We start from the raw sequence: 20,452 nt of genomic DNA on the forward strand, positions 1-20,452 counted from the left end.
CTTCTCTCCATACCCATGTATCATCAAGTAGCCTCTTAATGTAGTTTCCCTTTTCCCGCTTTGAAGCAAGTCTACGAAAAAATGATGTATTCCGATCTCCATGAAGCAACCAATTAGCTCGTCCTCTCTATAACCAAATCAATTCTTCTTGGTACAGAAGATTTTCAATATCTAGCCTACAAAAAAGAAGATTCTCAATATTTGAAAATCTTTTTTATCCCTAATCTCCCTGTCGAATCACTTTGTCTCCATTTTAAGGTCTTTTTTTAGCTTCGATATCCTCTTATTTGGGCCTTTCAGAACCTCCCGATCCCTCTGGTGTAGATCTTTATGAACAGCCTTGGTACGATCAGACAAGGATGGCCCCACACTAGCTAGCTTGCTCTCTCCCAAGCCAATTGGACTACCGCATTAACGGTTTCTTCACACAGCCAACGGGCTTCAAACTGTTTTCGGGCCTTCGGTTGTTGAGAAAAACAGATTTAGAATAATTCTTATGAAGGAGAATAGGTCAATGGTTTGAATGGACATGGTGCTCATGAACCAATGCATATGGCAATTTATCTGCACACGCCTCATTACTTAGTGATACCTTGGCTCCAGGTGAACTGGTCACCAATAACAGTGGTCTATTGAAGTCCACACAACCTCTGAAATTATGCATCAACTGTTGAGGTCGAACATTACCACCCTCCTTCTCACTTGCCACCAATCTCTGATTAAAATCACAAAAACTAACCATGGACCAGCCACATTACATTCCACAAGTATGTCCAGGACAGGTGCTTCCGATCCCAAGTTGGTTGTCCATAAAATCCTCAAGCGCCATGAAGCATTATTTCCACCCATAACAATTCCATCAATAAAGTGTTTAGAAGAATAATTCAACATCACTTCATTAGACTGGTTATAGAACAGGACAAGGTTCCCCGAGCAACCATCACTCTCAACAATATGAGTAAAATCAACCCTAGTTTAACTCTCAAATCAATTGCACTCGCTTTGTTCATATGTGATTTATATAAGAAAATCACATATGCTCTCACACTCCCTTGGAGGTCCAAGAGCTCTCAAACTGTCGTGGATGAAAGCATCCCACGACAGTTCCAATCTAAGGTTTTCATTGTGCCTGGCTGTCCTTCTCACCTGAGGCCACCAATCCATCATTAGCATTGCAGTCAATTTCCGTCCATCACTTCCCTTTAGTTTAATTTTGTTTGCATTTTTCCGAGGCCCACAAACCTTTTGTCTAGTACGTTTGAACCAAAAAAGAGTTAAAATACATGGTTTAGTCCACACTACGAGAAAGTGGCCGAACCAAAATAAGCCACCTGATTTTGAAAATTCGACAAGTGCTTTAAGGTGACTTTGGTGTCCTTCCAACACCATCCTTCGCGTCGTATTGTCCATGAATCTTGCTTCCATGATGTACATATCCTCTTCTCCAATCTCCACAACCTTCAGTCCTGTGGATTTAATTGTTGTGTACGAGCTTGCGTCATTGATCCTTGTGGGATTACGGTCGTAGGTGTAGCAGGGGCTGTAATGGTAGAAGAGGTGTCCCCATCACTTAGTTTGGGGCAGGTGTTGGTGCTTTTTTAACACAGTACACATGCATGCGCTTATATATATACGCATACACTCATCCCTATAAACATATACACGCATACCTTACTCCTATGAGCATCTCGGAGAGACTAAGCCGGCATATCATCTTGAGATTGACGAAGTTACCAAAGGCGCCTCGTAGTTGACTGAAACGTCTCTTCCTACTGAATGTGCATCACCAAAAATCCTGAAATAAATTCAAGAATAAATGCGAGCACCAGGACTTCAACCCTGCGGGCCTGGGGATACCATTGTTCACCTAACAATCCAACCACAGGTAATTGGTGTTACTATGTACAGATTTGGGGTCATGATGTCCGGATAGCAGATTGTGGAGCCTGTATTTTTTGTTTCTATAATAGCCGTGGGACCTCAAAGGTTTATTTCCATCCGGGGCAATCGCCGTGTCAGTTAATGAGGGGGGGGGGGGGGGGGGTAGGGGAGAGAGATGAATTGGTCACAGGTCAATGGTTTTAACTTTCTACCTCATGTTCAAATAGGGGAAATTCTTCACCCGGCCTATCCAGCATGTGGCATCCGCCGCCTCTAGCGTGCGGACGCATGTCATGTGTGGACCCTCCACACCGCTCTGTCTTTTTTCTTATTCCCACACATGGTCGACCTTTGTTGAGAAAAAAAACTACAACAAGACCTCTGTTGCAAAAGTTTATGCTCACGACCTCTATTTTTGCAAAAAAAGAGCTTCTACAACATGACCTATGTTGCAATGATAGACAATAGAAAAAAAGAAAAATGAAGAGGCCAAGCACAACAAGGCTCATGTTGCATAGATAGGAGGAAGAAAAACATGGGTTGAGGCTTTTTGCAATTAGTCCGTAGTTCGAGGCCTTTTGCAACAGGTCCTCTGTTCTAGAGAGACGGGTGCAACTACATGCTTGTTGCAACTTCCTTTGCTCACGTGAAGAAGATGTAGTGACTTTCTTTGTCTTAGTCCGACGGCTATGGATGTGGACAATCTTTTCCATTGCTTAAACCGGCCAACGCCTAGCATGGCCCATAAAATAATTCCCGGTGCCTTTCAAGCCTATGCAACTCGTATGGAACACACTTTCTACTCTTTTGACGTATGGATTGTCTCATTGTTTCTAGAGGAAATGAATTTGGAATTGAGAGGCATGGAAGAGATTGATATTTCTCAGTTGAGAATTGATGACATGAAGGTACCCTGCTGCCCACCGCATTGCATGGTTTTGTGTGGGCCCATAATATTTCAGCACCTATAAATGAGCTTAGTTTGGGCATCATGACATTTATGTGGGGCAAAACAACTTATTTGTCGCGTCATAGGCTCTCACCGGTTCCACGCCTCCCAACTATAACCATTCACAAAGAATTAAGCATACAACCAACCTATTATATCAAGTTGTGCTGAGAGCAGAGCATCTCCAATAACTGCCCTATAATAGGGCACCAAAATTTGCTTGAGGTGGGATACAAAAAGGTGTATTTTAGGGCACGAGAAAATGAGTGTTTCCAAAAGTTACCCTAAAATGGGGCACTAAATAGGACACCATTGCTCCAACAGCGGCCATAAAAATAGGGCAGCCGCACCACATCTTTCTTCTCCACATATGGATAGAATTTAAACTTTGCAAGATTTCCTTGAGTGTTTTCTCCACCAACAGCTGATCACAAAATTCAACTACTAAATTTGAGTGTCTTCTCCACCAACGGCTGCTCACAAAATTCCACTACTAAATCCAAATTTAAAGGGATGACCGATAAAATCAAAGTAGATACTAAATTTGAATGTCTTCTTTTAATTTCTTTGTATTGCACACAACTACACACCAAACTGACCTGGGATACAATCTCAGCGAATAACAAACGAAATTGACAAGTTCCTTTGTAACTTTCTTCAGAAAAAGGAACACTGAAAGTCTGAAGTTTCTGAAAACTAACACTGCATCTTGGCCTCGTACACTTTCTTCACAAAAAGGAACGCTGAAAAACCGAACTTTACTGATGAATTCAATCGGGGAAAGCAGCGGCGCATTCCAGCAGCACCTCCACGACCCGTACAAACTCCAGCAACACATTCTGCAGCACCACCACACAAACCACTAACTAGCCACCAGGCTTCCATTTAGCTTTGTACTCCCTCTGTAAACTAATACAAAATCATTTAGATCACTAGAGGGAATATATGCCAAAGGAGTTTGGAAGAGGGCTAACTTGTTTTTATTTGGAAACGCAAAGGTGAATCTAACTTCCTTTTTTTTTTGGCAAAACAAAATAACTACACTATCGTGCTGCAATCAGCAACAAAATTGGTCCTACACAGACAATTCAGCTCAATTCACTCCATTAAAGAATTTCAAGTCATAGTACTGAGAAATTTCCACTTTAAAGGAACCGAAACATCCCCACCATGCAACCCGGTAGAAATGCATTTCTACTACTCCCTCTGTTCCTAAATATAAGTCTTTTTAGAGATTTCAATGCAGACTATATACGGAGTAAAATGAGTGAATCTACATTCTAAAATATGTCCATATACATTTGTATGTAGTTCGTATTGGAATCTCTAAAAGGACTTATATTTAGGAACGGAGGGAGTATATGAAACGATCCTACATGCTCAGCCCACAACAACGGGAAGCGCCGATCCGCACTAGCCCGGGGTCACCACAATTGCATTCGAGAACTTAGCCTCTGGCCTCGACGACGATATTGGAGAAGGCGTCGGAGCGTAAGCCCTTTGTCTGGATGTCCTGGCAAAGCTCCGCCACCACATGGAGCTCGCTCAGCTTGGCCATGGTGTGGCCGGAGCCGAATCTTGCAGGGACAAAGACCAAATCGGACTCAGGTAAGAGGGGACGGGATGAGGGGCGTCAGAGTTGGGGAGGCATCAGCCGGCGGTGATGCTCGCAGGAGCAGAGGCAGGAAGGGCGCGTGGGAAACACCCAACCGACGGTTTTGCCACAGCAGCCCAAGTGTAGAGTTGGGGGAGGCATCAGCCGGCGATGATGCTCGCAGGTACAGAGGCTGGAAGGGCGCATGGGAAATGCCCATAGCAGCCCAAGTCTCAAATCTGCAGTACTGTTTTATATTTTTGGGCAGCCCTGAAAAATTTGGAGCAAATTTTACATTAAGGGCAGCTATTGGAGCATCCTTTTTTGCCTAATGCTCCAAGTTGATGGTGAGTATAGGTGTTTACACAAATCATCGTTTCAATACGGATGCAAGTCTTACAACAATAGTTTCAAGCACAATTGAAAAATCTGTCAGGCAGATTAACTGTCCTACACAATCAGAAGCAATTTGCTTGGCTTTATCATTTCTAATACATGCATTGTAATATTTCAACCATTCAGAAGGCATAACAGATATTAATCATCTAAAATTTTAGAAACATATAGCATCATCGCATCACAAAAAAGATGAGACGCCGCAAAATTAATAGGTGCATAAAATTCAGTCACAAACACATATAATCCCCACATTACATAAAACTCTGTCTTGGAACATAACCAGACTAGAATTAAACAGCTAAATTGGACATAACACAGGTTAAACAGCTTCCACAGCCATAGCAGCAAACACGCCAGGAATCACTAGACCATGCCGTCATCCCTCGGTGCCTGGCAGCCTGGATGTAGGATGATGCTTCCGCTGCTCCAAGGCGCCTACTTGGATCGCTGCCTCATCTTTCGGCGCTTCCTCTTGAGCCTCCTCATCCTCTTCTTCTTCCACTGCAAATTACAGTAACCATGCCGATCATGAGCATAAATTGCATAGGTGCTCTATAGGAGATGCAAAAGGAACACAGAAAGTACAACTTGTTCTGGAATCAGAAGATTGAGTGTTTCATTGGATATCATCACGTGATTTTCAGAAACACGGACCAATTGCTCTTCATCATTTCCCAAACTGAAGTCAATTTCAAAGGCAAACAGGAAAAAAACGATGATAAGATATCTAAAGAACTAGCTAAGCAAAGTATAGATCTGCAGTGGGTTTGACATTCAGAATGAGTAGGAGGATTTTATCATCAAATAGATCAGACGCCAATTGTCTTCCTCATCACGCCAACCGACGCAGTTGAACGAAAGAAAGAACAAATCTAGGAAAAACACTGGCAAAGAAAACACTGTTCTCTCAGACAAATGCCTCGATTGTCCACATGGTTTTATAGAATGGATTACATCGGACTCGTCATCTGTTTTCATCATCACAGAGAACCACAAACAAACACGCGCAAAAAATATCAATTCAGTCAACAGAAACTACATCCTAGTATCTCTCAGAATAAGCAAATCGAACTAGAATAGCAGGTTCTCTCGGACAAATTTGCCTCATTTTTGTCCCCACGGTTGAATGGAATGGATTGGATCGGACATCTAATCAGTGTTAATCATCACCGAGAACCACTAATTACGCGAGCGAGCGGCAGAAACAGCAGGAACGAACGCTCGATAAACACTAGCACATGCCCAGATCTACCGCAGTCGCGAAGCAGCTAACATCAGGGGAGGTGGACGAGAGGCAGTACGAACCTTGGCCCTCATCGCGGCGGCGGAGTCGGCCTCGCTCTCCTTTTCGCGTCGTCGGCGGCGGCGGCGGAAGTGTGTGGACGAACCCGATCTCCGTAGATTGTTGGCGGCGGGGGCTCTCACCTCCTACTTTATAGGGGGGTAGGGTGCTGGGAAGGGGAAACCCTAGCGGGTGGACGGCTCGGATCAGCCACGGGACGGCGTTCTGATCCGATTCGGTTGGGCTCTGGTTCGTAGGCATAATTGGGCCTCCAAACCAACGCCTCGGCCCACGCTCACGTACAAAGATGATGAGTCTTCTGACACTCAAAAAAATAATTAGTAGATAATGAGTATTCTCACCCCTAAAAAAAAATTAAAAAGATAATGAGTATTCTCTTCACCTTTTTAAACAAAAACTGGATATTCTCGCCTGATCAGTTCTGCTAAAACGATTGTCTCAAAAAATAGTTCAGCTAAAAGGAAAAAAGAATTTATCAAAAAAAAAAAGATGATGAAAAGCACTCATTGCTCGACTGATTGATATCTCCATGTGTTGATGTAGTTTTGTCACACTTCATGAGAAGATCTTATTATAGCTATTTGTCTGAACCATTTTTTACTTTACTTGGACACGGTTTGCCTGAACCTTAAGGGGTTGAATTTTGCACCAGCATATGGCCCTCCATATTGACCAGATCGCAACAAATCGTTTACAGCGACAAGGTGGAGATAAAGGAATTGATGAGAACGCAGAAACATATATGTAACAACAACATAAAAAGACAATCACAGCCCTCAGAATTCATAATTGCATAAGATTCACTCATGCGAACATATATAGACATAAAACTCGCCAGAGAAAACCTCATACATCAGAAACAGCCCATAAGACAGCAAGCATAGACCTCACTTAGATTCATTCCCTCGGGATTAATCACAAACCATCTCACTGACACTGTCCACACTTAGGCATTTTACCAGTCCTGCCTAGATAAGTTATCATATCTGTCCACCAACAGCATATAAACAGCAGCAGCGAAGGTCAAATTATACCAATCGGTGCACAGGACATTCATGTCAACAGTATGGCAGCACCTCAGATTAAAAGGGGATTCAAGCCACAAAAGATCATTTTGCCAAGTCGGTCCTTGCTCAAATGCCAGATAAAGGGGTTTGGATACATTAGAAGGTCTGGTCAATTCAACTCATAACATCAAAAACATCAAGACAAGTAGTAATAGTTCTTGACCACAACGACTCCAGATAGGTGAAAGCAATCTAGAAGAGAGACGTTCCCTTGCCCTTCTTGTCTCCACCGATCTCAAAATGCTTGCACCGCTGCACATAGGAATAAAGACAGACTGAGCAAAGCACAATGGAATGAAAACAAATGTTCAGTCAGTTCATCAGGAAAGGAACAAACCTTGATGGCGCGCTGGGAGTAGTGCTTGCAGCTCTGGCACTGCAGCTTCAGCACAATCTTCTTGGTGGTTTTTGCCTGAAGAAAAAGGTCACAAAATCATCATTGCACAACTGGCTTTAATCTCTATCTGATTTTACACTAAACAGACACACCATAAGTAGATGGCAATAAAATTGATAGACAAATCAGATCGATTGACAATCACACGCAAAGATGTTGCCGTACCTTCTTGTGGAAAACGGGCTTGGTCTGACCACCGTATCCCGACTGCTTCCTGTCATAACGACGCTTTCCCTGGGCAGACAGGCTGTCCTTACCCTTCTTGTATTGAGTGACCTTGTGAAGCGTGTGCTTCTTGCACTCCTTGTTTTTGCAGTAGGTTTTCTTGGTCTTCGGAACGTTCACCTATTTAGCATTCGCAACAAAACTAATGTTAAAACAGGGTTTGTGTGAAACTGCATACAGTTTCAGATGACACTGCAATAGCTAAAAAGTAGCTCTAGAAACAAGTTCAGTAAATGTTCAAGAAATACTCAGAAAGCCACTAGTACAATAAACAATTAGGTCCTCAGAAACATGCTTATGGTTGTCATCACAAGGATAATCAGGTCTCAAATATTTCATGCCATCATAGGACCCCTTAATTAAAATAGCAAACATTAAACAGTAAGAATTGAAATTGCAGCATTACTTGCATAACAAAAATAATATTATCACGTGGTAAGAAAGAAGTAATTAATGGTAGATGGTCTGCTCGGGGCAATACATGCAAATAATGGCTGTAAGTTTAGTTTTAGGTTAGCTAAGTACACAAAAAGTTCGGATGTCAAACACACCAAACAAAATCACTAATATTCCACAATATGGCCAACCGCAGTGGGTTTTAGATGTATCATGTAATATGAAGTTGCATGAAGCACGTTCACAATATTACAGAATGAAAGATGCATAAATACAAACTATAGTCGATCTAAACACAAAATAAAAACTAGATTAGACTTGTTTCTGACACGACGAGCTATCCATTTCATCTTTGGAAAAAGGCCAGCTGCCTGATATAAACTAGTACACCAGTTTACATATTTAAAGCACATCTCATACACAGTAACTAGAAACCTAGAGCAGTACTAAATTAAGGTAAAATACAGCTCATCGGTGCACAAAAATGCAGTGTGCACATAGAGAATATAATTCAATTCTGTGCTTTTAGAAATCAGAAGCATCGAGTGTTTTATTGGACATCATCACATGGTTTTCAGAAACATGGACCAATTGTTCTTTATCATTTCATTTTCCAAACTGAAGTTAATTTCATAGGCAAAGAGGAAACAACTATTCTATGGTATCTACACAACTAGTTCAGCAAAGCAGATCTGCAGTCGGTTTGACCGTTTGACATTTAGTATGAGTAGGACGATTCATCATCAAATAGATCAGACAACAATTTCCTTCCTCATCATGCCGGCGACACAATTATACAAAAAAACAGTGGAGAAAATGTGCTAAGGAAATGGCTAAGCAAACAATGTTCCCTCAGACAAATGCCTCGATAGTCCACATGGGTAACTGAATGGATTACATCAGACTCGTCATCTGTGTTCATCATCACAGAGAACTACCAAAAAAAGCGCTCTAATCTCACATAATAAGCACATGGTAGAATTCAAGCAGCAGCAGCAGCAGCAGCAGCATGACAAGGCAAAAGCATAACACAGCCAGTGTTCTCTCAGACAAATGCCTCGTTTTGTCCCCATGTTTTAGTGGAATGGATTGGGTCGGACACCTAATCGGTGGTGATCATCACGGAGAACCCACAAGCACCAGCGCGTGAGCCGCAGAGAAAAATAGGCAACAATTGGTAAACACGAGCGCATCTACCGCAGTCGCAAAGTGATCCTCTAGCAGGAAATCGCATCCTAAGGTAGGTGGACGGGGGAGGAGCACAGGCGGGGTACAAACCATGGCGGCGGCGGCGGCGGTGCGGTGCTCGCGCTCGGTCGGTTAGCGTCGTCGTCGTCGTCGTCGGCGGCGGAAGCGTGTGGAAGATTGGCGGCGGAGGCTCTCGCCTCCTTCTTATAGGGTTTGGGTGCTGCGGAGGTGGACGGCTCAGATCAGATCGGCCGCTGCACGCAGTGATCCGGTCGCGTCTCTGGTTGGTGGGCCTAATGGGCCGTCAAACCGACTCCTAGGCCCATGCTCACATAGGATGAGATGACGGGTCGGCAGCTCTGTTCTGAACTTCTCATCGGTTTTCCAGAGGAGTTCGCTGGGCGAGATGACCTGCGGCGGCCTCCCCGGCTCGCCGGCGCCGGCGCCGATGCCGGCGGTGGCGGCCCCGCTGGAGGACGAGAACCTCCTCCCGGAGATCCTCGTCCGCCTAGCCCCACTCCCATCCGCCCTCCCGCGCGCCTCCCTCGTCTGCAAGCGCTGGCGCCGCCTCGTCACCGACCGCCGCTTCGTGCGCCGCTTCCGCGCGCACCACCTCGGCGGCCCGCCTCCGCTGATCGGCTTCTTCGAGGAGGTCACCCGCAAGCCCGACCCCCACAACCCCGCCCCGGGCGACCCCAACGTCCTCTCCTTCACCCCTATCCTGGATCACCCCGACCGCGTCCCGGTCGGGCGCTTCTCCCTGCACCTACACGACGGCCACGGCCGCTCGAACATCGGCTGCCGCGACGGCCTCGTGCTCCTCATCTACCCGGCGGGCTTCGACATCGAGGTCCTCGTGTGGGACCCCGTCACCGGCGACCAGCACCGCTTCCTCATCCCCTGGGTGATCGACGACGGCCAGGGCACCGAGATCTTAAACGGGGCGGTCCTTCGCACCGCCGGAATCCTCGACGATCGCCCCTTCCGGTTCCAGGCGGTCTTGACCGGCGTCGACGGGCAGAACAAGCGGCTGTTCGCCTGCGTTTACTCGTCCGAGACCGGCAAATGGGGCGATCCAATCTGGGTATCCGCGGATTTTACGAGCGGCGTAACCACCATGATTGAGATGCGTGTTTCCAGTACCATGGTTGGGAATTCCCTCTACTGGTCCCTTTGCTCAATTGGTTGGGAGGTAGCTGCCATCCTTCAGTTTGATTTGGATACACAACACCTGGCTGTCATACACTTACCCTGCTTGGGTAAGTGTAGTAGGAATGGCAGCCGGACCTTCCGGGCTGTGCCCGTGGACGGCGGTGAGCTTGGCGTCCTTGAGCTGTTTGACGCCAACCTCCAGTTGTGGAAAAGGAAGATCGACCGTGACGGTGTTGTTTCATGGGTGCTGGAGAAGACTATTGGATTGGAGGAACTTCTTTATATAGATAAAAGGAAAATGGGCCCAATGATGCTCGGGTATTGCGAGGACAATAATGTGGTGTTTATATGGACATATCACGGTATTTTCATGGTCCAGCTTGAGTCACTGGAAGTGTACAAGCCTCCCATACAGACATTTTACTGTTTGGTTCATCCATTCACAAGTGTCTACACTGCAGGTAATAACTAAGTAATTTTCTATAATTGATTGATGAAAAGTTTTTCACATCCTTGTTGTTAGACTAATAATACAAACTAAATGTCTGTCAACTGTTTTTTTGCTGCTCAATGGGCTATTTGAATACATAACCATATTGTTCATGATAGTATTATTATTATGATTGTCTAACTATGTGGTTCATGTCAGAGGTAGCAAGCATTTTGTGTTAAGTCTATTTGATGAAAAAAATATTGTTATGCAAAAGCCATATGATGCCAGTGATTTACTTTCCCTCGAGATTAATACCAGCTGGAAACAGGAAAACTAAGCTTGAACCAGCTGCGACAGTGAAATGCCCAATTGGGTAGCTCAATTGTCACATCTAAAGGCTTAAAACTAGGGATCCCTTAAAACTAGTTATATCCTTTGGTCCATTTTTTGTTTATAGTGATCTTGCTAACCTAAATCCATAATAAAAGCTTGGTTTGGTCTTGACAAGATAATAGTTCATTTTTATCACTTATTGAAGATTCGCAAGCGTCAGAGTCTATTTGTACCAGAGGATAAATGAATTGAGTCTGTTTTATCTTTTCAAGCTAAAGTTATTTAAATATGAATTGTCGTTATTTCTTTGTTCTTAAAATTTATTGGTTTGAATACATTATACATTGTCAACTTCAGATAACACAGGGCAAGCTTAAGAATAACTCTTTCTGATCAGCTAATATTATGGGCATGCCATTGCGTTTTAGGAGGTTACTTAGTATATATACCGTTCTCAGAAATATTCTTTGCAAGGCAATAGATGTGCTTTTGTGTTTATCTGTTCCAATGTTGAAAAATGTGTTTTTCCTCTTTCAATTTTGTCTTGTGTAAATATCTCATTGTTATCCCATCATATCTTTGGTCTAAATATCATTGGTTATTTGGCTTATGCTTGTAGACATGGGCATTGGTGGTGAGCCTGATGAAGACAAACTTCTGTGCAATGCAATGCATAAGGTGACTTTATAACATTGGTTTACAGGTAATGTAAGCTTATCTTCGTATTTTTAGTTGAGGGATCATAACTGTTACTTTTTGTTTTTGTTACGGAAACGTCCCCTTTCCATCCAGCGGCCTTGCTACCAGTTTGTCTCCTCCCTAGTGCTACTGCTCTAATGTTTGGTTGTTTCCTCCCTATAGATTCTCGTATGACTGATGACTTTGGAAATTTCCATTCCCGTCGGGTCCTATTGTGATTCGAAAGTTGTCACCTTAATGTAAATATTTGATGAGTAGCAATACCAAGCATTTGGCTTCAAAGTTCAAACTTCCTTTATGTATACACACTTATAACTACGCCCTTTCACATCGATGCTCATTTTGAAAGGCTACCATACATGCCTATTCGTGGACTAGTGATTGCTATGAGAGCATGTGGTCATTTAATCTTATACTAGTATGTGTCTTGTTGTTTGCACTTGTAGTTTACGGACATAAGTGTTCTGTTTAGATATTATTTTGGTATATATCCATGTCGATCTCACTTGCATTTGTAATGCTGCAAGTGGACGATGGCTCCCCAATGTTGGACTCGCTCCCCACGCTCCTCTCCCACCCATCCCCGCGCGCCAACTGCTCGCTCCGACGGCCGGCGGCCACTCTCCCGTGCGCAGGCTGCTCGACGGCCGGCGGTCACCCTTCCCCAGCCCCACCTGACGGCTGACAGCCAGAGAAAGCCTCTCAACTCCCCTGCGCTGGCTCCAGTCCGCTACCCGGCAGATCCCGTCCGGCCTCAGAGGATCTCGAGCCGGTTGAAGATGGATGGACGCACGCGGCAGCTCACTCACTCCAACTCTCCCACCCAGCGTTCAGCCTCTAATGCGGCCCCTAAGCACCACAGGATTCCCTGGTAGCTGGTGGGTAGATGCTTCTGGTGCCTTTCCGTCAGGCACGTTAAAGCTGGATGCACGGGCAAGATTTGCTGCAACCATTGTTGGCTTCCTAGTCACATCACTTCCAAGTGCCCAACTCGCGAAAGCTCTTCCCTAGTGGACGCCTCATGAGCTGCGCATCCCTGCCGAGCTCACACTCGCAATTCTCCCTCCAGCCGGCAGCGCAGCCACCCCCATGGCGCACTTCCCTCCGCATGCCAGCACGTGCTTCCCTGGCGAAATCGAGTCATATCCGACTAGGGGGCGCTGCGTGGTCTCGCGCACTGTCGTCATGGAAACCCTGGAGGCTGACTTCAAGGGCCGTGCTCTTCTCGCCTCGGTCCACGGTGCTCGCCCCGCTGTGTTCCCTGAGACCGTCGTGCAGGCCCTCGACCAGTAGTGTGGGGGTGTCGAGGCAGTTTGTGCGGGTGGAGGTCAATCCATTCGGCGGATTTCTGCATCACATTCGCTTCGGTGGCGCTTTGCGACTCCGCCTTCCGCTAGTCCGGGTAACTCTGCTGCAAAGGGGCGCGCTTGGGTTTCAGGCGTTGGCATCGCAATGCTCAGGCCTCCAGCTCCAATCTCGAGTTCCTCTGCAAGGTGGGCATCGAGGGCCTCCCCGCCAATGCTTGGGAATGGGGGGCGGTGAGCCAGCTCATGAACCACCTCGGGGGTCAACTGGTGGAGATATTGCCCGTGCAGGACCGCTGACAACTGGATGTCACTGCCTGGCTGCACAACCCCGTGTTTAGGAGTATGACTTTGAGGTGCCGGAGCCGGTAGGGCTGCCCAACACCGCCGACCCAGATGATTCCTCCATGTCGACGTTCCCTGCTCGTCCCATGGAGCGGCCCACGCTGGTCCACCCGCTTGTTCTCCATGTCCTGGAGGTCATTGACCGCACGCCGCTCCGCACTGACGTGCGCCCGAGGATCCAACCGAGGGATGACAGATATCTCACACGCCGGCATGACTACAGCAGAGAGATATGGAGGGGTCACGTGGACGACGCCGATCGGGGTCACGCTCCTTGCTCTGGCGGTCATCTCTTTGCTGCGAGGGCTGTATCGGCATAGCGGGCGATTGGGGCCGCCAGCGGGCGTCAGGCGCACTCCGTTCGGCAGGTGGCATACCGTGCAGTGACAACCGATGACCCACACCGTGACTCAGCTTGTGCTCGCTGTCGCCCATGGACGGCTACACGCGCTCTACTCTCGACCGGTCTCAGCCTACGCTCAGCGTGCCGGTGGCTGCCAAGCCCCTGCTGGTGTACTCGCGAAGGCTCAAATCTGCGCAAACAATGGATAAGGCCACGGGCTCGGCCAGATCGCTGGGGCCTCTTTCAGCACCTGGGTCGCTGCTCTCCAGTTTATGTCTCTCACCCAAGGCTTCCATTCTTGGGCAGAGACCTGTAGCCACGGCGCCCTGCCGCTGCCGGAAGGAGTTGCCGACGGGGTTCACTCCTCGATGCAGCACACGCCTGTCTGCCAAGGATGATGGCACTTCCAAGGGCCCGTATCACCGCGCGCAATCAGTGCCCCTCAAGTGCCTCGGCATCATTGTCCAGGAGTAATCAATCACACCTTCCGCTATGGATGAATACCTACGCCTCTTCTCCAAGCCCCTGGCGCCGCAACACATCAAGGCCTTGGTTGCCCTCTTTGATCCGGATGGTTCATCATTGGAAGAACCTCCTTCGCTGGGCTTTTTGGCGCTGGTCATCCCAGAAGTGGAGCTGGGCACGACGTAGGCGTGTCGACCGCTCAACAACTGCATCTCACTTTGGTTTCCATGGCTGCCGACCTGAAGGTGCTTGTGTGAATGTCAGGGGGCTGAATAACCCCGCCTGTAGGAATGCATCCGTATGTTTGTGCAATCGTTGAATGTGGCATGTGTGTGTTTCCAAGAATCCAAATTGGTGGTGGTTGATCACTCGGTCGTTGCTCACTCCCTGGGTAGGGAATTCGATGCCTTCTTCTATCTTCCTGCGATAGGCACTCGGGTGGCACCATCATTGCTTGGCGCTCGGACAGGATGCACATCTCTGATCCCATTCTTGGCGAGTTTTGCATCACTGTCAAGACGCGCTCTTTGGCGGACAACAAGACCTAGCCGACCACGGCGGTTTACGGTCCCCAGCTCAGCCCTGACAAAGAGAGGTTTCTGTTTGAGTTAAGCCAACTGGGGTCCTCGATCCACTTGCCGTGGATTGTATGTTGTGATTTTAATCTGGTCACTGAGGCGATGGACAACAACCGTGGCAGGACGAACCGCAGGACATGCCACTGCAAGGGAGGCGCTACACGTGGTCCAGTGAGTAGGAGGATCCCACTCTTGTTAAGCTCGATCGGCTGTTCTTCTCTCCGGAGTGGGAGGACCTCTTCCCCGTCAGCAATCTTGTGGCACTGAGCTTCTCCGTCTTTGATCATTGTCCCCTGCTCTTCGTCAACCCCTCGCTCCAATCGCTTTCAATTCGAGCACTTTTGGACTCGGATCCCTGGGTTCATGGAGGAAGTGGCCAAGGCCTTGCAGGCTAAGATTCATGCCGCCGACCCACTCTTGGTGTTGGATTTGAAGCTCAGAAATACAGCGAAGGCGCTAAGGAGTTGGGGCCAGCGGAAACAGAGTGCGCTCTTGCAGCTTCTCCAGGTGGCCCATGAAATTATCCTTCGGTTCGACTACGTGCAGGAGGCGCGGGCTCTTTCCCTGGATGAACGGCGGCTGCGTGCGTTTCTCAAAGGTCGCCGCTTGGCTCTTGCCTCTTTGGAATGTGTCTGGCTGCGGCAGCGCTCTCGTGTGCATGACCTGAGGGAGGGTGATGCCAATTCCAAGTACTTCCATATGAAGGCCAATGGAAGGAGGCGCAAGCAACTCGTCCCCGTGCTTCGAAATGGTGGCAGGGTGGCTTCCTCTGGCCAGGACAAGCTAGAGCACTTCTCAACACCATGGGCATGCAGGGAGCCCACACCAGGCGCATGGCGGTCGATCGGCTTCCCCTGCGTCGTCTCTCTCGATAGGAGGATGCGGCACTGGAGCAGCCTTTCTCGGCTGATGAGATCCGCTCGACGATCATGGACATGCCTTCAGACCGCGCGCCCGGGCCGGATGGCTTTGCGGACCTGTTCTTAAGTTTGCTGGGAGTTGATCGTGGGCGATGTCATCCGCGCGATTCACTGCTTACACCAAGGGTTCAACCAAAACATGGGATGTCTCAGTTCGTCCATCATTGTGCTTCTGCCTAAGGTTTCAACCACGACGGACATCAAGGACTTCTGCCTGATTTGTCTCATTCACGCCTTCGCCAAAATATGGGCCAAGCTGCTCGCTGGTCGCCTCGCGCCGCTAATGCCGGAACTAATCTCCCCGGCACAAAGTGCTTTCACCAGGATCCGGACATTCCATGAGAACTTCAAGCTAGTCAGGAATTCCATCTGATTTCTGCACCGCAAGAAGTCATCGGCCATCCTACTGAAGATTGATATCTCCAAGGCTTTTGACACCCTATCCTCGAAATTCCTCCTGGACATGCTTGCTTGCGGAGGCTTTGGCGCTGGATGGAGATCGTGGATTTGCAACCTGCTGTGCTCAGCCTCGTCTTCGGTCGCTATCAATGGGTCTAGGAGTGACTCTATCGGCATCGCACAAGGCGCCAGGCAGGGTGATCCCCTGTCGCCGACGCTTTTCATCCTGGCCATGGATGCTTTACATGGTGCCATACAGTGTGCCAAGGAGCACGTCCTTTTGGGTGACCTTGGCCTCCATGTGAAGGTTCCACGGGCCTCTTATCTTGGCTGATGATGCGGTGGTCCTCCTCAAGCCCACGGCGATGGATTGGCAGGTGATCTCTACGCTCCTGCAGCTCCTCGGCGACGCCTCAGGTTTGAAGATCAACCTGAACAAGAGCACTATCTCTGGGATCCACTGCAACGAGGAGTAGGAACACTTGGTGAACACTATTCTCCACTGCAGTCGGAAGCCCTTCCCGGTCGTGTACCTTGGGCTTCCCTTGTCCACTGGCAAACTGCGCCGGGCCGACTACCTGCCGATCATCGACAAATTCATTAAGAAGATGGGTGGCTGGCAACCTCACCTCCTGGCATCGAGCGGTCGGCTGGCACTGACGCCCTCTATGCCGAGGGTGCTCCCAGTCCACCTCCTCTCGGTGCTGCCCCTCCTAGCTTGGGTGCTCAAAATCCTCGATAGAAAATGTCGGGGCTTCCTGTGGAAGGGCAAGGAGGAGATCAGTGGCGGCCATTGTCTCCTGTCATGGTCCCGGTCTGCATGTCCACAGACAAGGGGGGGGGGGGTCCTGAACCTGCTTCGCTGCCGCTGGCCATGGCAGCGTTGGTCTGATTCTTCGCGGCCTTGGTGCCTTGTTCAGGACCTTGATGATACTGAGGCCACGGCTGTTTTCCACGCCGGGGCGTAGACGGCCGCTGTGACAAGGCCCTCTTCTGGCATGACCACTAGCTACCAGGTGGGCTCTCGGTGCCAGATGTTGTCACAGTCCTTGCTTCCTTCGCCCGCCGATCCAACATCACCGTCAAGGAGGCCTTGCAGAACCACCGATGGGCGCAAGACCTACAGGGTGGTCTTTCTACGCTAGCGTTGGTGTAGTATCTCCGGCTTTGGGATATGGCTGCAGCCACCATGCTGGACGATGCACATCAGGACGTTGTCGTCTGGCGCTTCGAGACAGGAGTCATGTTCTCCACCAGCTCTGCGTACAGACTCTTCTTCATGGCTAATATGGACTTCGGTTTCGCGTCGGCGATCTGGAAATCCATGGCCCCGCCGCGACTTAAGTTCTTTATGTGGCTCGCTGTCCATGGCCGCTGCCTGACCGTCGACAACCTCGAGCGTCGAGGCTGGCCGAATCAGGGTGCCTGTGTTCTATGCGGTTATGCACAGGAAACTTGCATCCATCTGTTCGTGCATTGCAACTTTGCGAGAGGTTTGGACGCGCTTCAGAGCCTGGGCGGGAGCTTCTTTCCCGGTCCCTCATGGCGACGACAAGAGCATGGAGGACTGGTGGCTGTGCGCACAGAAAGCAGCTCCGAAACAGCTGAGGAGGGACTTTGATGCGGTGGCGATCATGGTTCACTGGTGCATTTGGAAGGAGTGCAATGCTCGAATTTTCGAGGCATTGCCATGGACCCAGCTGGAGTGGTGAGCATGATCATTGAGGACCTGAGAGCCTGGCGGGAGGCGGGCTGCTTCGCCACCATCGTGACTTTTTAGTTGGCTTGCAGGTGACGCCTGTCTGTGCTGGGCTTGTCACTGGCTCGGCTGGTGCCTTGCCTATATTTGGTTTATGGTGCTCTGTGGTCTTGTACTCTTTGCGACCTTCGTCGTGATGTATTATCTTACTAAAGATCGGCTTCGGCCTTTCGTCAATTTGCCATCAGTCTGTACTATAGTTTGGTTATGTATTCTGAAATACAAATAACTTGTTTTGTATTTGTGTGCACTATGCATCGTTTGGCCGTGATGATCGACATGCATGTGTTTCCATGCATTTGATGTTTTGAAAGTCAAATGTGGTCATAATAAGGGCTGGCGGGTCACTGTCCGCAGATGCTGTTGGTTTATCGACGAGTGAAATCATTTGTTAAGTTGTAGGCTGGAATTGTCCGAAGGCAGGCAGCCATATATAGTCCATAGGCACAACTGGTGATGCAAGCGAGTGCAAACACCAACCAATTATGTAGCAAACGGCACACACGCTACTTGCCCACTCCAGCAATTTGTTTGCCGGGCTTAAGCAAGTCGCCACCCAATATTTTCTGTAGCCAGTACACAGCAACGACCGCCGCAGACACTCTGCAATTGTTCAAACTTGTTCCCTCTCCATGGCTCTTCCAACTTTGCAGGCGCTCCACATCTTCAATCTTTAGGCACAGCCAATGGTTATCAAGTGCCTTTTCAAGTCTCGAGCAGTAGAGTTCGCAAAAAGGCTAAATACACTTCAAGATTACTTACCCCAAACTGTCACCATCGATAAATGAAGATACATAGCTCCACGTACAGAGGACCTTTTGGCAGTTGTCATAGCTTTAATGCTGTAGAGTGTTCGAAAAAGTAGTGTCTATTTTGGACCGAAGGAAGTATCTGTTTATATACAATGCACGCTCCCTTGCTCGAGGCTTCTACTGCATGATTTGGTTGATTTAGACTTGTTAATTAGTAGCTGGCTATTTCTTACAGTTCCGCCTTTGGGCCAGAAGGCAGCTGTATCTGCTTTCAACTCCATGAATCCATCGTATAGTCATATGCCCATGAGGCAGTTTTTTCTTTTCCTCCTTTTTGAACCTTCTCTGATTTAGTGCTGGTTTTGATTCCACTTTTGGAGGTTTGATATAAGCTCCGCAAGCAATACAAACTTTGACTTTTAATGGCTTTTGCATCATCAACCAGTGGTACAAAATTCGCTTGACAAGTGACTGTTCCGCAGGTATCTAGAGCTCTCATCCAGTTTCTGATTTTGATGCCTGCTTGTAATGATGAAGTTGATGTCTAGCAATGCAAGCGCTTTGACATAGTATAACTTTAATGGCTTTTGCCTAATCAAAATCAGTGGCACAATTGGTTTGACAAATGACACTGTTCTGCAGGTATCTAGAGTTCCTATTCGGGTTGCTGGGCAGCGGAATGGCTTACCGGTGCGGTGCAGGCTCCGTCCGTCTTCTAGTAGGCAGCAAGCATGTTCTGGTTAACTGCGAAGTAGACTTGTAGGATTGGTTGATTTATTTGTCCAGTTTGGTAACTTCCTTGCATACCTGAATAATTGTAGGACAAGCAGCAACTTGCTTGGACTCATGAATAAGGCAGTGGCATAGACTGTCAGCTCATGATCATGCATTCAACTGATTGGTCTCTTGGGTAACATTTGTGCTTATGCTCTGTGTTTGCATGTTGTATGCTGTGTGGAGACTTTGATCTCGAATCTCTGCTGGTGGTGGTACCAAAATGTTGTTGGATTGATTGGCTTAGGACGAGCTTCGAAATGTCTTCTTGTACAGCAACCCACAGCAGCGGCCACCGCCTTTTGCTGCCAGGTAGCGGCGGCGGCTGCCGTTCTAAGCATTGACATCCACTCCTATCAGCAGCTGAATGGCGTCCGGCTCCGGTTGTGGGACGATTGGTGGTTCAGTAGTTGGTGAGCCTTCGGCCCGTGCTTGGAAAATGGATTTTTTTTTCATTCAGCAGCACTGTTTATGTATTTGGTTCAGTTTGTCTCAAAAAAATGTATTTGGTTCAATGAATTGAGCAAAGAAAAGGTGGAGGGAATTCCATTTAATCTCACTTTTAAAGAAAAAAACTTTACCATCCACTTGGACCACTTTTTTGCAATGTTTGACAAGAATCTAGTTGCAATTTCATGTGTTTTGACTTTGACTTGAATGTGTTTTTTATATTCCTTTCAAAAACAAAAACAAAAACAAAGTCAAAATGAGTGTGTTGAACCACATCTGCCTCCCAAGCTTGCAGGTCTAGTATTTTGGGTCAAGGTGGTCCAATCCACGATACATAAAATTCCCAC

At 47.8% G+C, this 20,452-nt stretch overlaps 2 protein-coding genes, 1 long non-coding RNA gene and 8 other non-coding genes across 13 annotated transcripts; 1 reads left to right on the forward strand and 10 right to left on the reverse strand.

Moving 5' to 3' along the window:
- Window positions 1-5,013: 5,013 nt before the first annotated feature.
- Window positions 5,014-6,326, reverse strand: LOC123123060 (uncharacterized). The gene is made up of 2 exons (XR_006460479.1): window positions 6,129-6,326; window positions 5,014-5,324 (listed from the first exon to the last, which is right to left on the reverse strand). It is a non-coding gene; the product is annotated as an uncharacterized lncRNA (long non-coding RNA).
- On the reverse strand, window positions 5,419-5,499 carry LOC123126920 (small nucleolar RNA SNORD18). The gene has a single exon (XR_006462123.1). It is a non-coding gene; the product is annotated as a small nucleolar RNA SNORD18 (small nucleolar RNA).
- LOC123126937 (small nucleolar RNA Z105) lies at window positions 5,598-5,664 on the reverse strand. Its single transcript, XR_006462139.1, has one exon. It is a non-coding gene; the product is annotated as a small nucleolar RNA Z105 (small nucleolar RNA).
- Window positions 5,726-5,812, reverse strand: LOC123126485 (small nucleolar RNA SNOR75). The gene has a single exon (XR_006461725.1). It is a non-coding gene; the product is annotated as a small nucleolar RNA SNOR75 (small nucleolar RNA).
- Window positions 5,908-5,998, reverse strand: LOC123126500 (small nucleolar RNA SNOR75). Its single transcript, XR_006461739.1, has one exon. It is a non-coding gene; the product is annotated as a small nucleolar RNA SNOR75 (small nucleolar RNA).
- An 858-nt stretch (window positions 6,327-7,184) lies between the features above and the next one.
- LOC123123063 (60S ribosomal protein L36a) lies at window positions 7,185-9,672 on the reverse strand. The gene is made up of 4 exons (XM_044543488.1): window positions 9,490-9,672; window positions 7,756-7,935; window positions 7,531-7,605; window positions 7,185-7,445 (listed from the first exon to the last, which is right to left on the reverse strand). Exons 1-4 carry the CDS (start codon window positions 9,490-9,492, stop codon window positions 7,386-7,388), a joined length of 318 nt encoding a protein of 105 aa, XP_044399423.1. The 5' UTR covers window positions 9,493-9,672; the 3' UTR covers window positions 7,185-7,385.
- LOC123126968 (small nucleolar RNA R66) lies at window positions 8,095-8,166 on the reverse strand. Its single transcript, XR_006462156.1, has one exon. It is a non-coding gene; the product is annotated as a small nucleolar RNA R66 (small nucleolar RNA).
- On the reverse strand, window positions 8,930-8,995 carry LOC123126941 (small nucleolar RNA Z105). The gene has a single exon (XR_006462143.1). It is a non-coding gene; the product is annotated as a small nucleolar RNA Z105 (small nucleolar RNA).
- On the reverse strand, window positions 9,059-9,144 carry LOC123126492 (small nucleolar RNA SNOR75). Its single transcript, XR_006461732.1, has one exon. It is a non-coding gene; the product is annotated as a small nucleolar RNA SNOR75 (small nucleolar RNA).
- Window positions 9,252-9,339, reverse strand: LOC123126496 (small nucleolar RNA SNOR75). The gene has a single exon (XR_006461735.1). It is a non-coding gene; the product is annotated as a small nucleolar RNA SNOR75 (small nucleolar RNA).
- Window positions 9,673-9,752: 80 nt separating the features above from the next.
- Window positions 9,753-19,807, forward strand: LOC123123062 (uncharacterized). 3 transcript variants are annotated; one of them, XM_044543485.1, is made up of 3 exons: window positions 9,753-11,012; window positions 11,937-12,020; window positions 19,524-19,807. In XM_044543485.1, exons 1-2 carry the CDS (start codon window positions 9,806-9,808, stop codon window positions 12,005-12,007), a joined length of 1,278 nt encoding a protein of 425 aa, XP_044399420.1. In that variant the 5' UTR covers window positions 9,753-9,805; the 3' UTR covers window positions 12,008-12,020; window positions 19,524-19,807. The 3 variants fall into 3 exon arrangements, with proteins under 3 accessions (XP_044399420.1, XP_044399422.1, XP_044399421.1); XM_044543487.1 differs by lacking the exon at window positions 19,524-19,807 and adding an exon at window positions 19,262-19,460; XM_044543486.1 differs by lacking the exon at window positions 19,524-19,807 and adding an exon at window positions 12,179-13,838.
- Window positions 19,808-20,452: the final 645 nt, after the last annotated feature.

This window comes from Triticum aestivum, chromosome 5D (genome assembly GCF_018294505.1).
Source record: "Triticum aestivum cultivar Chinese Spring chromosome 5D, IWGSC CS RefSeq v2.1, whole genome shotgun sequence".
Classification (NCBI taxonomy): Eukaryota; Viridiplantae; Streptophyta; class Magnoliopsida; order Poales; family Poaceae; genus Triticum; species Triticum aestivum.

Coding starts and splice junctions, on each gene's coding strand:
- LOC123123063 (XM_044543488.1), bottom strand. Junction 7,606..7,755: donor AGCCCGTTTTCCACAAGAAG/GTACGGCAACAT, acceptor CTTTTTCTTCAG/GCAAAAACCACCAAGAAGAT. Junction 7,446..7,530: donor ACTCCCAGCGCGCCATCAAG/GTTTGTTCCTTT, acceptor TCCTATGTGCAG/CGGTGCAAGCATTTTGAGAT.
- LOC123123062 (XM_044543485.1), top strand. CDS start 9,806: ATGACCTGCGGCGGCCTCCCCGGCTCGCCGGCGCCGGCGCCGATGCCG. Junction 11,013..11,936: donor CACAAGTGTCTACACTGCAG/GTAATAACTAAG, acceptor TTATGCTTGTAG/ACATGGGCATTGGTGGTGAG.